Source organism: Oryza glaberrima, chromosome 12, assembly GCF_000147395.1.
Source record: "Oryza glaberrima chromosome 12, OglaRS2, whole genome shotgun sequence".
NCBI classification, from domain to species: Eukaryota; Viridiplantae; Streptophyta; class Magnoliopsida; order Poales; family Poaceae; genus Oryza; species Oryza glaberrima.
In genome coordinates this window covers 16,587,927-16,600,561 of record NC_068337.1, presented here as the reverse complement: position 1 = coordinate 16,600,561, position 12,635 = coordinate 16,587,927, and the positions used below count along the sequence as shown (strand labels likewise).

The following is a 12,635-nucleotide window of genomic DNA, read 5'->3' as shown; positions in this document are numbered from 1 at the left end:
CAACCCAATGAAACAACAAAGACAGCCAACATGGCAATTACAAAAATAGGTAGATATATACTTCAAGTACTAGTTCCACATATCTGTATTAGTGAAAAGTAAATTCCAAGATTGGTATATATGTCCTCTTTTATAGCAGAGTTAGCACTTGTGCCTGATATCAACTCCTCCTTGGCACCCACCGGTGGCACTGTTTCCATGATCTCGGTCGCGGTTTGCACCGTTGTAGCCTCCATTGTTCCCGTGGTCATGGTTGCCATTGTGCCTGCTCTGTTAGCTGCCACGTCCTCGATTGGCCATATTGACTGACGCTTCGGTGGTTTGTCGACGAGCCAGGCACTGCTCAAAGCTGAGCCACTAGGAGTATGCCTCTCCCAGAAATTAATCATCGGTTCGGTTTTACTGACAATGGATGAGATGACCGGCTCAAAGTTGTCATCGAGCTAGCAATGAAATAGGAAATGAGATCTTCATCGTCGACAACCTTCTTGACAGCGGCGGTCATCTCATCACTAAGCACCCTCATCTTTGCGATAGTCAGCGACGGATAGATCTAGATCGCCCTTCTTGGTGTTGAAGAGAGCGATTCTAGTGTTGATGAAGCGCGCTATTATCACCGAGGAGTATATCTCCTCAAGCATCCTGCACGCCTCTGCAGCAGGGTTGGAAATTTCGGACCGAAATTTCCGAAATTTCGGTCATTTCGGTCCACTCCAATACGATATTAGTTCGTCCGAAATTTTTCAATTTTTCAATTTTTTCATGAATTTGGATAATATTTGTTCAAATTCAACTAAATTTTGCTCAAAATTTGGGACCAAAATTTCCGAAATTTCGGGATTTCGGTGACCCCTATCAAAAGTCCCAAACCGAGAAAGTGAACCCTGCTCTGCAGAGGTGCTGCATGTGGCTACCTGTGCCAGGATTTGCTTACCAGTTGCCACCCATTCTTCATAGACTGGATTTGGGTCCCCGGACCTCTGTCCTTAATTAGCTCGTTGTCACCTTGCTTCGTGATTATAGCAGTCGGAGCTGCCGTCGTGCCGGTGAGGTGCCCTTCAAGATGGGTTCCTCGAACCAATCCCAGAATCTACGCTTTCCTTACCGCGTGATTGGTCTTGGATAGGGGTGAAATCGGGTCGGGTTCGGTCAGATTTCATCCTTCCCATATCCTAACCCACATTTTTTAATCGGGATCGGGTCGGGCACGGATATTATCGGATACGAATAAAAGCACGGATAATGTCGGATATAAATACGAAACGAATACGTACCAAGACGGATACAAACACTATCGGTTACGAATATTTATTCGGATATCAAGTCAAAGCAACAACCAAATATACCACATAGACAATAGCCATTCAGCCATTTCCTATATGCATAATATGAATATATTAGGGGCTTATGGCATAGTAATGCCTATCAGCAAAACTGTACCAAAGTAGACGGCGGCAGTCTGACGGTCGTCGGCTTGTCGGACACCCACGCGGCGATGTGCGACAGCGGCCGGTGGTCGGTGGGCACGGCCGAGTAGCCACTTGCAGACTGCAGTGAGCACTAGCGCCTAGCGCGAAGGCACGGCGGCGGTGCTGGATGCACGCATGCAGCGCGGCGCTGCCTGGCTGTTTGCCAGCTTGCGGCCTGCCCTGATCTGAACTGTGAAGGCTAGGGTTTGTGCTTGTCACTTTGTTTGGTTGGCCTTTTGGGTGTGGGCTGTTGGGCGCTTGCCTGTTGGGCTGCTGTCCATCTATCCGGGTAATATACGGATAGATTACCGGGTAATACCCGCATAATTTCCCGAATAATCCGTATCCGTCGGATACCGCGCTCCCGAATCCGATTTCATATCCGCCAAAAACTACCCGTATTCGAACCTGTATCCATGTAAGGGTTCGGGTACCCGAATTTCCGACCCGAATTTGACCCGAAATAATGTGGCCGGGCGGACGGTCGGGAAATACCCGCCCCGTTTTCACCCCTAGTCTTGGAGAGTTTCTCCAAGATCGTGCTTCCACCAAGCAGATTGCTGGCCGTCGCCTTGGATGAACTCCCCATGAGTTCGAGCAGATGCGATTTTAGTGGGGCTCTGATACCATATGAAGCACCAGATGTGCAGAAGTGTTGAACCCTCTTGGGCCGCACCTTTGTTCATATATTGGTGATAATAACCATCACTGTGGTTTACAAGATAGTGCAGGTTGTTGGATAGATAATATCTATTCTGTTACAACAGATTATATCTGAACCTATCTATCCATTCAACGATGCACCGCATACATCATATATCATCTATCTATCTATCTTCTATCTATTATATACTAAAAGTCCATTAAACTTTCTAGAAACGCTCTCAAGCCGCCACGTGGCGTTACTATAAATACTCCTAGACCGCCACATGGCACTATTAAATCTCCCTGTCGATTTTCATTTAAATTGGTGGACCCAATACTTTAGACCATTAGATTGGATGTGTTATTTTAAAAAAAAGAATACTTTTGCATCAATACTGTGGGCCGGACAAAGAAACAAAACGTAAGTTATCTTTGTATGTACGTACGTACATACGGAGAAGAAACAATGAATCTTATCTCCTCTTCAACGGAAGAAATGAAAACATGTACCGACTTACGATAAAAGCGATTAATAAGTAAAAAAAACATACGTAAAGCAGGTACGCAGTGCCACTGAAAAACTCGATGCTCCATAAAATATGATATTATACTATTTTAAAATAAAATATATTACTCTATAAAGTTATGCAAATATACATAGCTAAACTAGATCATTTACAATATAAAAATAAAATATCCTATGAATACTCTTTAAACATCCTATCTATAAATTATTTTAAAATCATATATCTAATTTGTGATCCAGTCGGATCCTCTAATTAAATAAACTATTGATGTCTATGTTCATAAATACATCATTATACATGAGGTCAACATATAATAAATAATGTTATAATAATAATCAGAAAAATAATGAATTACCCCTTAAACTATTACGGTCGACCGAATTACCCCCATAAACCCAAAAACTGGACATCTTTCACCCTCAACTATTAATACCAGACGAATTACGTCCCCCCCCCCCAATGCGGAGTGGTTTTTCGTCCTACGTGTCAATTTAGTTAGCATTTTCTTAAAAAATGGTAGGACCCATATATCATATCTCTTCCTCACCCCTTCATCATCTCTCTCTTTCTTCTCCCTCCACATATCAATCGGCAAGGCTAGGGGCGGCAAGCGGCGGAGGCCGCTCCTCCTCAGCTGACTCGGCAGCCACATGCGCATTCCAATCGAGGCCGTCGTCTCCATCATTTCCGTTGCATATCGTTGTCGCATGATGAGAGTTGCAGGTGCCGGAGGCGAGAACCTACGCTGGTCCTTAATGGCCAGGTTCTGCTACACCCCTGCCATCTAGAACTTGGCCAACAAATACGGCCGCAACTATGTCTACCATAGCATGTCGTCCCACCACGGTTTTTAATCGATCCCCATCACCAATGCCTCTCTCCCGATGAGACAACGAGGCGGATCAATCAAGCAAGCAAGCGTAGGGGAATAGACGAAGGAGGAGGAGAAGAGCAGCGGGGTGACAGTGTGCCTACCCGGCCGGCCCAGTAGCAATGGGAGGGAGAAGAGAGAGGCTGGGGAATGGGATTCAGGAAGAGAGGCAGAGAGAGAGAGGTGAGAGAGGAGAGGGGTAGAGAGGGTACAGAGTGTCACATGTGGCCCCACCTATTTTATTTTTTTTAAATGCAGATTGGACTACCATGTAGGACCAAAACTACTCCAGGTTGAGTTTGGGGGGGGGGGGGTAATTCATATTTTATTAATAATTGAGGGTGAAAGATGTCTGGTTTTGGGTTTATGGGGTAATTCGGTCGACCGTAATAGTTAGGGGGTAACTTGTACTTTTCCTATTTCAAATAATTTTACATCATATTCTAGGTGTCAAATAACACTTGATGACTATATAATACTAACTTAAAGCTCTATATGTAAAATAATTGAAAACAACACAATTTAGTTGTGTATTTTTAAGCAGATGTGATTTAGATTTAATATGTCTGAGATTAAGATTCTCATCTTTTTTTTAATTTTTAGAACTATTTCAATAGTATATGATAAGTGGGCAACCTAAATGTTACATAAATGTAAAAAATAATTATGAAAAATATTTCAAGCCAGTGATCTTGCTATAATATAACCATTTAGTCCATCATAGGATTTATGGTCATATATGTATGTTTTTCTCTTTGTCAAATAGTTTTGATAACAAATGAACAATCAAGTAACATGCGCAATAAACTACTCATGATATATTTTTTTTATAGTTGAGGAATTCCAACTTATCAGACATAATTTGATGAATGTATGTCATGCACTCTATTGATGTGACTATGAATTATACTTCAATCAATTAGTTATTATAAATAAGTTTGGGAAAATAGATTCATTCTCTAAATTAATAAGTAAAGGTATCTTATGTGATTATGAAAGGCGTTGAAAAATACGGTATGCAAAATTATATATATTTGTCAAAATATAACCAACAATATGGTCCTTTGGAGATTTTATCGTGGTAGTATTTTAAAAAACACTTTATTCAGGTAAGAAAATCACATATATTACAAATAGAAATAAAAAAAACTCCATTATTCCATTATTGTTTTATTATCGTGACACATGTTGTTCTCATAAATTCATGTCATTGTCATAAATTTAGGGTTGTATGGTTTCATGTAATATGTCATAACCAGATATTAACTAAAACATGTTTAAAATAGAGTGAAGATCTATTTTGAAAATATAATCTACATGTAAACATTTATAATAAAAAAAGTTAAGCAACATTAAATAAGTGTCCGCGCATATGCGCGGGCTACCTTCCTAGTTATATACTAAAAGTCCATTAAACTTTCTACAAACGCTCTCAAGCCGCCACGTGGCGCTCTAATAAATTAAAGAAAATCCTAGAAATTATAAGAAAGAAAGCAAAACATCCACCCCTTGATTTTCACTTAAATTGGTGGGTCCAATATTATACACTGTTAGATGAAATTGATCTTAAAACAAACCAAATACTGGGGGTCCCACCTCTCCTCCTCCTACCGCGCATGTGTGGGTATACGTACGTAACATGTACGTACGCTTCCTTCCCTTCCTCTTTTTTTTTTCCTTTTTTTCTTCTTTTTCCCATTTATATAATGGAAATTTTTTAAATCACCATAATTTTACAAACAAACAAATCTACCATCATACAACTCACATGTAACTAAATTAGCTCTACAATTTTTGAAATAAAATTTACACCATTATATGTTACCATTAAATTAATAATGTAATATAATTTCCACTTAAACATATGTACTCATTATTTTATACTATTATTTTCAAATAATGCACTATTTTAAAATAAAGTTTACACATCTATATTGCGTACCTATCAAATAAACAATTTAAGATCTATATTACCTGATTTATACGTACACTTAAACTGATGGACCCACTATTTAAATCATTGGAACTATTTTTATTACATTGGACTATTATTCTCAAATAATGCATTCTTTCAAAATAAAGTCTACAACATTATATACTATATACTGTGTACCCATTAAATTAACAATTTAAAATCTATACTCACTAATATACACTTACACTAGAACAACTAGACCCATTATTTAAATCATTTGATATATTATTTGCTAATAAATAAAGCGTCCGAAATCGTCTTTTTGGCCCACTGCACAATGCACGTCTGCACCTTTGCCTTTTGCACGCGTGCAAAGCGTCGTATCTGAGGCATCTAAGGTGATCATGACTGCCGCAGCACTACCGCTATGCCACATATCAAATCATTTATGGAGATGATTAATTTTGTTAATAACATGGAAAGAAAATTAAAGGTATGATGCAGCGAGAGAAGAATTAAACACTGTGGTTTGTGTTTTTTCCAACATTTAGCTCTGTTTAAGATGAAACCGAGAGTTGATTATAGAATAATTATAATGTATCGTGTTATGTCGTATTTGGATTTTGTACTATTTATTCATATAGGTGAAAGAAATTATTATATTATAAATCTGAGCACAATATTAACGAATATCAAGAGAACTCTTACAAAGACAAGGGTGTTGTAAGGGAGTTTAAGACCCTCTTTTTTTCCAGATTCCATAGTTGGATTTTTGTTTGCACGCTTTCCAAGTTTCTAAATGGTGTCTTTTTTAAACCACATTTTAACTTTTTAGAAGTCAATTTATTTGTTTATACCCTCAAATAGCTACAACATAAATCAGATAATTCATCAATTTCAGCTGTCCTAAACCCTAAGTAGTACGTATTTTTTTCATGCGAGTGATGGTGATCAGTAAATTGGGATCAACGGATAATCAAAGTCGTAAGATGAATATATAAGAGCTACTATAAACAACTATAAATAGGTGTCAAAATTAATTGCTATTAATTAGACATCTAATGGCTTGCTAGCCACACAATTAATTTCTCTCTACATGCATATAAACATGCAGGAAGCTGGAACAAATATAACCATATGCCCCATACATATATATTAAGCGGTTAATATTTTAATTACATGTGTTAAGTCCTTTAAAATTTATTAAAATGCTCTCAAGCTGCCACGTGGTGCTCTAATAAATTAGAGCAAATATTAGAAATTCTAAGAAAAAAAAGCAAAGTATCCACTGCTTAATTTTCACTTAAATCGGGACATCCAATATTATAAACTGTTAGATTAAATTGATCTTAGAATAAACTAAATACTACAAGATCCCACCTCTCGTCCCGTGGCATAGGTATGCACCTACGTGCGAGGGTACGTACGCTTCCTCTCCCTTTTTTCATTTTTCCCTTTCTTCTTTTTTTCCATGCATACCCTTCTCTCCCTTTCTTACTATATCATGCGCCTTTATGAGACTATTTAATCACAAGAATTTTGAGTATCTTGTCTCGTAATTTTTATTTGTGGCTATACTACGCGGTATGCATATAGATGGACTGTACGATAATTAACTAGCAATAGTTTCTTATTTACTCGAGAAAAAAAATGATTCAAAAGTCGTAAGTACTTAATACTTCCCCTACTCAAAAGTTTGTGAATGGTTTTTAAGATACCTTAAGAAAAATAGAACCCTTAAATTATTATAAAATAACATTATCCGAACTTTAGTTTGCGCTTAATCTATGAGACAAAATTTTTGATCAAACAATAATCTTATCTTTCAATAATATAAGTGCCCACACATACGCGTGGGCCACCTTCCTAGTTATATACTAAAAGTCCATTAAACTTTCTACAAACGCTCATATGTCACCACATGGCACTCTACAAACGCTTCTAAGCTGCCATGTGGTAAAGAAACATCTAACTCTTGATTATCATTTAAATTAGTGGGCCCATCTTTTTTTTGACCATTAGAATAGATGTAGCAAAAAAAAGTAATCCACCCATCCTAATCTAACTCTAAATTGGACCCCCACTCTATTCGTGCGGATGCATATACATACGTACTCTGTACGCTCCTATTCCCATTCTCTTTTCATTCTATTATCTATTTATCTCTCTTATTTTCCTTCTTCTAATAGAAAGCAAAATTTACGTCAAAAACATTTAGGCAACTATAGCATTTAAATCATAAAAGTATTCTAATATGCTTATGTTGTTAGATTATTTACATAGTAACTAAATCATACATATATGATTTGATCACACTATAGGAAGTGATAAAACCGGCACCTATATATCATTTCCGACCTCTGCGGGATGAAAATAAAAAAAAGACTACCACCTTTAATAGACTGTAGGATGAAAATAAAAAAAAGACTACCACCTTTAATAGACTGTAGGTGTCGGTTTTCTATAATATAGGTGTCTTTTTTTTAACAAAAACTAACACCTTTAATTTACTAGGAGTGTCGGTTAATTAAAAACCGACACTCGGTTTTTAAAAAACCGACACTAAAAAGTCGAGCCGAGCTGACCGGTGGTCTCTATCGCGCAGATAAGACCGAGAGTCTCTCACTCTCCCCCCTCTCTCTCTCTATCTCTCGCTCTCTCTGTCGCGCGCATTCCTCTTTCTCTCTCACACACGCGAACACAGTCTACGATTCATGCCCGCGCGAATACGTGGGCTACCTTCCTTGTTTTCTTAACAGCGGGTACATATTTACAGTAAGTATATGTATATATATTTTTTCTCCAAGTGTGGACTCTTGTTGTGAGCCGGTTCTCTTAAGATCTGCATTCAGCCACCCAGCCAGCTGCCTTCCTCACTATATATAGCCTATACTGCTTCTCCCGGGAAGAATTGCACACAAATACACAATGCACACACACAGACACACTCTCGTTAGCTTACCATTGATGAATTAATACTTCTGTCTCATACTCAGACAGATGATACAGAGTTATACTGAGTATGGAAGGCATTGGGAGTATGGAAGTCGCCAACACGTGAAGTCAGAGTACTATAGATATCTAGAAACTTATCCCTATATGATATGTAATCTCAAAAGGTAAGGTAATGCGTACGGAGATGATACGAATAAGATTAGAGGTGAGAGTCACCTCTACCTCAACAATATTTACCAGCCTTGTGCCTAGGCTTCCATGTGGTTAGGGGTCGATAGTAGAGCTTCTGCTCACCATCCATGCCTGAAGAAGGGAACAGTGGACCTAGTCCAACAACCAATGTGGTTAATTTCCCCCACAAAATCTGTAAAAAGTGAAACTTTGTTGCAACTTTCATGGAAGATAGGCTCTCTTTGGCTTGCGGTTTGCTTGATGATTTGATTGCTACTCTTTCTTGTGCATATTAACTCATACACCTCAACTCTGCTATGCAATTGTTTTTGTTATGTTATCTGTATATCTCTGTGTTGCCTCAAAAGGACAAAGGGAATTGTTAGCATTTCAAATGTTCAGGCAGAAAACAACATTTTTATCTGCTTGAACGTGGGGTGATGGATGTTTTTGCAAGACACCAACCGGCAAGAAAATAAGCTTGAAATCTTCAGTTAACAAAACTCCTATGAATTGATCAGAACACATTTCCTTTACATTTACAACACGTATGCACAACAACATTTCCCATAGAAAGGGGTATACCAATATACAATATAACACTACAACATTGTCAGCTATGTGACTTCAAGGCATCCCTAAAACCGCTAAAATTATGACCACCTTTCTTCCCGAACCCTGTTGTTGTTTTCTGCATCATCGCGACAAACTCGTTGTAATCTATACGCCCATCCTGCAGGAAAAAGAATAGCACAAAATACGTCAGATTTACTGATGGAAGATAATCTTTCATGGTTAGAGTTGCCAACCCTAATAGCAGCGCAAAATTGTAGGATTGGTTCTTGGATGATCTTACATTGTCCTGATCTACTTCGCCTATCATGTCTTCGAGTCGAACGTCCTCGATACCAAACTCATCGCAGGCTTGCTGAAGCTCATCAGATGTGATGTATCCACTGCCATCTTTGTCGAAGTATTGGAAGGCGGCATATAGATGATCTTCCCTTTCAACTTTGTTGAGGTGTAGAGTGGCAGCTATGAATTCTCCATAATCTATGGTGCCACTATTGTCGATATCAGCCTACATAAAGAACATGATAAACGTTTTGTTATGCACTTGCCACAATTAGTTGCACATTGATGAATTCAGTTCAGTCTTTACCAGTTAACACTTTGTCAATAAGTAAACAGGCAAAGAAGAACAAAAGAACATGTGACTAAACTATTTGGTTAAACAATTCGATTTCCCTTGTTCTTAATCATTGTTATGCCGAGCTACATGGACTGGGACAATGTCCTATGCAACTCCTTTGACTATCAACAGAGAACAATCAAGTCAGTGTGCTTCCTTCATGTCACATTATATCTGAAGATCTGAAAAATAATAAGAAGATCTGAAGAACTAGAGTCTAAAATGTAACTTCTGTGCCATTCCAATCTAGAAGTTAAATGTAACTAATTACTACTCCCTCCGTTTCTAAATATTTTACACCGTTGACTTTTTAGCATATGTTTGACTGTTCTCTTATTCAAAAACTTTTGTGAAATATGTAAAACTATATGTATACATAAAAATATATTTAACAATAAATCAAATGATAGAAAAAGAATTAATAATTACTTAAAGTTTTCAAATAAGACAAACGATCAAACATATTTAAAAAAGTTAACGGCATCAAATATTTAAAAACGGAGGGAGTAATTTGCAAATAATAGTTTTAGAAAACATCTTTACCAACCAAGATCTCCAAGTGAATATGATTAGCAGAGGGGTTTAGAGCACAAACTTACAGCCTGCATGAGCTGATAAATTTCAGACTCCTTCATGTTGGCACCCACCCTCTCCAACCCGGCCTTGAGCTCCTCGTAGTTGATCTGCCCGCTGTTGTCCGTGTCCATCATCTTGAACATCTCCTTCAACCCGGCGATCTCTTCCTCCGACAAGTTCTCCGCGATCACCTGCGCAATCGATCGCCCAATCAATGTCACACACCATCACCATGAACAAATCTCAATTTCCACAATGCAAGACAGGTGCTCACTCTCAATGCCATCTTCTTGAGCTTGTTCATGGCCGAGAACTGCCTCAGCCGCGACAGCACCGCCGAGTCCAGCGGCTTGTCCGGCGCCGACCCGCTCATCTGCAGCCATGGATGGCCTGCGAGAAAAGAACAGCAGTGTCAGTGTTGCAGGAAGCAGCCATGGCGGATTGCCAAGAGAGTGGTGAGCTCACATAGGACTTCGTGCGCGGTGAGCCGCTTCTTGGGGTCCCGGACGAGCACCTTGCGGAGGAGGTCCTTGGCGCCATCCGACACGTTCGGCCATGGGTCCGACTCGAAGTCCAGCGTCCCGTGCAGCACCTGCTCGAATATCCCCTGCTCCGTCTCTGCGAAGACGACGACGGCGATGTCGCCGGCGGCGGCGAGAAATTTGTTCAGCATTCGAGGTCGAAATTTGTTCGTCAATGGCGGCGTCGCCTACCTACCTGCCCAGAACGGCGGCACGCCGCAGAGGAGGATGTAGATGATGACGCCGGCGCTCCACACGTCGGCCTCCTGCCCGTAGCTCTTCTTCAGCACCTCCGGCGCCACGTAGTACGGGCTCCCCACCACGTCGGTGAACACCTCGCCTGCAGTGCAAAGCCACGCAGATCGATCGAGCTCCTCACGACGGCGACAATGGCGGCGACGACCATGGTGCGTGACCGGTTGTTTGTTTACCTGGGCGGAAGAACATGGAGAGGCCGAAGTCGATGGTCTTGAGCGGCGCGTCCTCCTCGTTGCCGACGAACAGGAAGTTCTCGGGCTTCAGGTCGCGGTGCATGACGCCGAGCGAGTGGCACGACTCGACGACGGCGACGATGACGCGGGCGAGCCCGGCCGCCTGCCGCTCCGTGTAGTGCCCCTTGCGCACGATCCGGTCGAACAGCTCGCCGCCGGCGCAGAGCTCCATGACGACGTGCACCGCCACGGCGTCCTCGTAGGCGCCGCGGATGGAGATGATGTTGGGGTGGCCGGCGAGGTGGTGCATGATCTGGATCTCGCGGCGGACGTCCTCCACGTCCTCGTCGGTGAGCAGCTTCCGCTTGGCGATCGACTTGCACGCGTACTCGCCGCCGTTCGCCTTGTCGACGCACAGGTAAGTCGTCCCGAACTGGCCCTGACCGAGCTTGCGCCCCAGGCTGTACTTGTCCTTGAGATTCACAGTCTTTCGCCGGAGCACCGACTCCACCTGCAGGCCGGCGCTGGAGATGCGCTTGATGTGCGCCGGCTTCTTGGCGCGCGACTGCTGCCGCTGCTGCGGCGGCGGAGGCTGCTGGGTGGTGTTCGACGATGCGGGCGGTGGCGGCGAGGGCTGCTCCTGCGGTGGCGGCGGCTGCGACGGCGCCGCGGGCTGCGGTTCGGGCTGCGGCTGCGGTGGCGGCGGCTCGGAGATGACGACGGGTACGGGCGGGGCGGTCTGGGTGGGCGGCGGCGGCTTGGAGGAGGGGGCGGAGGGGAGCACGACGGGGATGGAGCGGGAGGTGGTGGTGGGCTGCGACGGGGAGGACGGCGCGGCGTGGCGCGGCCGCAGGATGCCGAGGAGGCCGTTCTTGGCGAAGTTGCGGCGCGGGCCGATGCAGACGTTGCCCATCAGGGGCGGTGCCGCGGCCCCGGCGGCAATGGCGGCGTACGGCGGCGGTCAGGATCACCTTCTCTTCACACAACACCGCTCGTCGTCGTCGTAGTCGTCTTCTCCTGCGGCGGCGGCGGCGGAACGGGGCGCGTTCCGCCGGGAAGCGAGCGATGATGTGCGGTGGTGGCGAAGGCGCGGCGGGGGAGGAAGGATGGGTGGAGACGAGACGATCGGGGGAAGCTAAAAATGGAGAGGAAATGGAAGAGAAACGGAGAAGGAGAGGCAACAGCGGCGGCGTGCCAAATTTGGCGGGAAACAGCGGGAGGGCCGCGGTTGGGTGGCGGGACTCGGCGCGGGAGCTCAACTGTGTGAGCGTGACAGCGCGCGGGAAATTGGTTGATTGGTTGCGTGGGACGTTTTTGTGCCCGTGTCCTCAATTTAAATTTTAAAAAACGGAAATTTTCGAT

The 12,635-nt window shown here is 42.6% G+C and overlaps 1 protein-coding gene and 1 non-coding gene across 2 annotated transcripts; both read right to left on the bottom strand.

The window, feature by feature from the left end:
* Window positions 1-341: 341 nt before the first annotated feature.
* On the bottom strand, window positions 342-484 carry LOC127758282 (small nucleolar RNA Z247). The gene has a single exon (XR_008013705.1). It is a non-coding gene; the product is annotated as a small nucleolar RNA Z247 (small nucleolar RNA).
* An 8,423-nt stretch (window positions 485-8,907) lies between these two features.
* On the bottom strand, window positions 8,908-12,378 carry LOC127757955 (calcium-dependent protein kinase 27). Its single transcript, XM_052283544.1, has 7 exons — window positions 11,274-12,378; window positions 11,039-11,182; window positions 10,787-10,939; window positions 10,596-10,711; window positions 10,345-10,512; window positions 9,410-9,634; window positions 8,908-9,286 (listed from the first exon to the last, which is right to left on the bottom strand). The coding sequence occupies exons 1-7, from the start codon at window positions 12,184-12,186 to the stop codon at window positions 9,167-9,169; spliced, it is 1,839 nt and encodes a 612-aa protein (XP_052139504.1). The 5' UTR covers window positions 12,187-12,378; the 3' UTR covers window positions 8,908-9,166.
* Window positions 12,379-12,635: the final 257 nt, after the last annotated feature.

What these genes read in the sequence shown, in the direction of transcription:
- LOC127757955 (XM_052283544.1), bottom strand. Translation starts at nt 12,186, where the DNA reads ATGGGCAACGTCTGCATCGGCCCGCGCCGCAACTTCGCCAAGAACGGC. An exon ending in CGTGCCGCCGTTCTGGGCAG is followed by an intron (nt 10,940 to 11,038) that starts GTAGGTAGGCGA and finishes TCGTCTTCGCAG; the next exon opens with AGACGGAGCAGGGGATATTC. An exon ending in CACCGCGCACGAAGTCCTAT is followed by an intron (nt 10,712 to 10,786) that starts GTGAGCTCACCA and finishes CTTTTCTCGCAG; the next exon opens with GCCATCCATGGCTGCAGATG.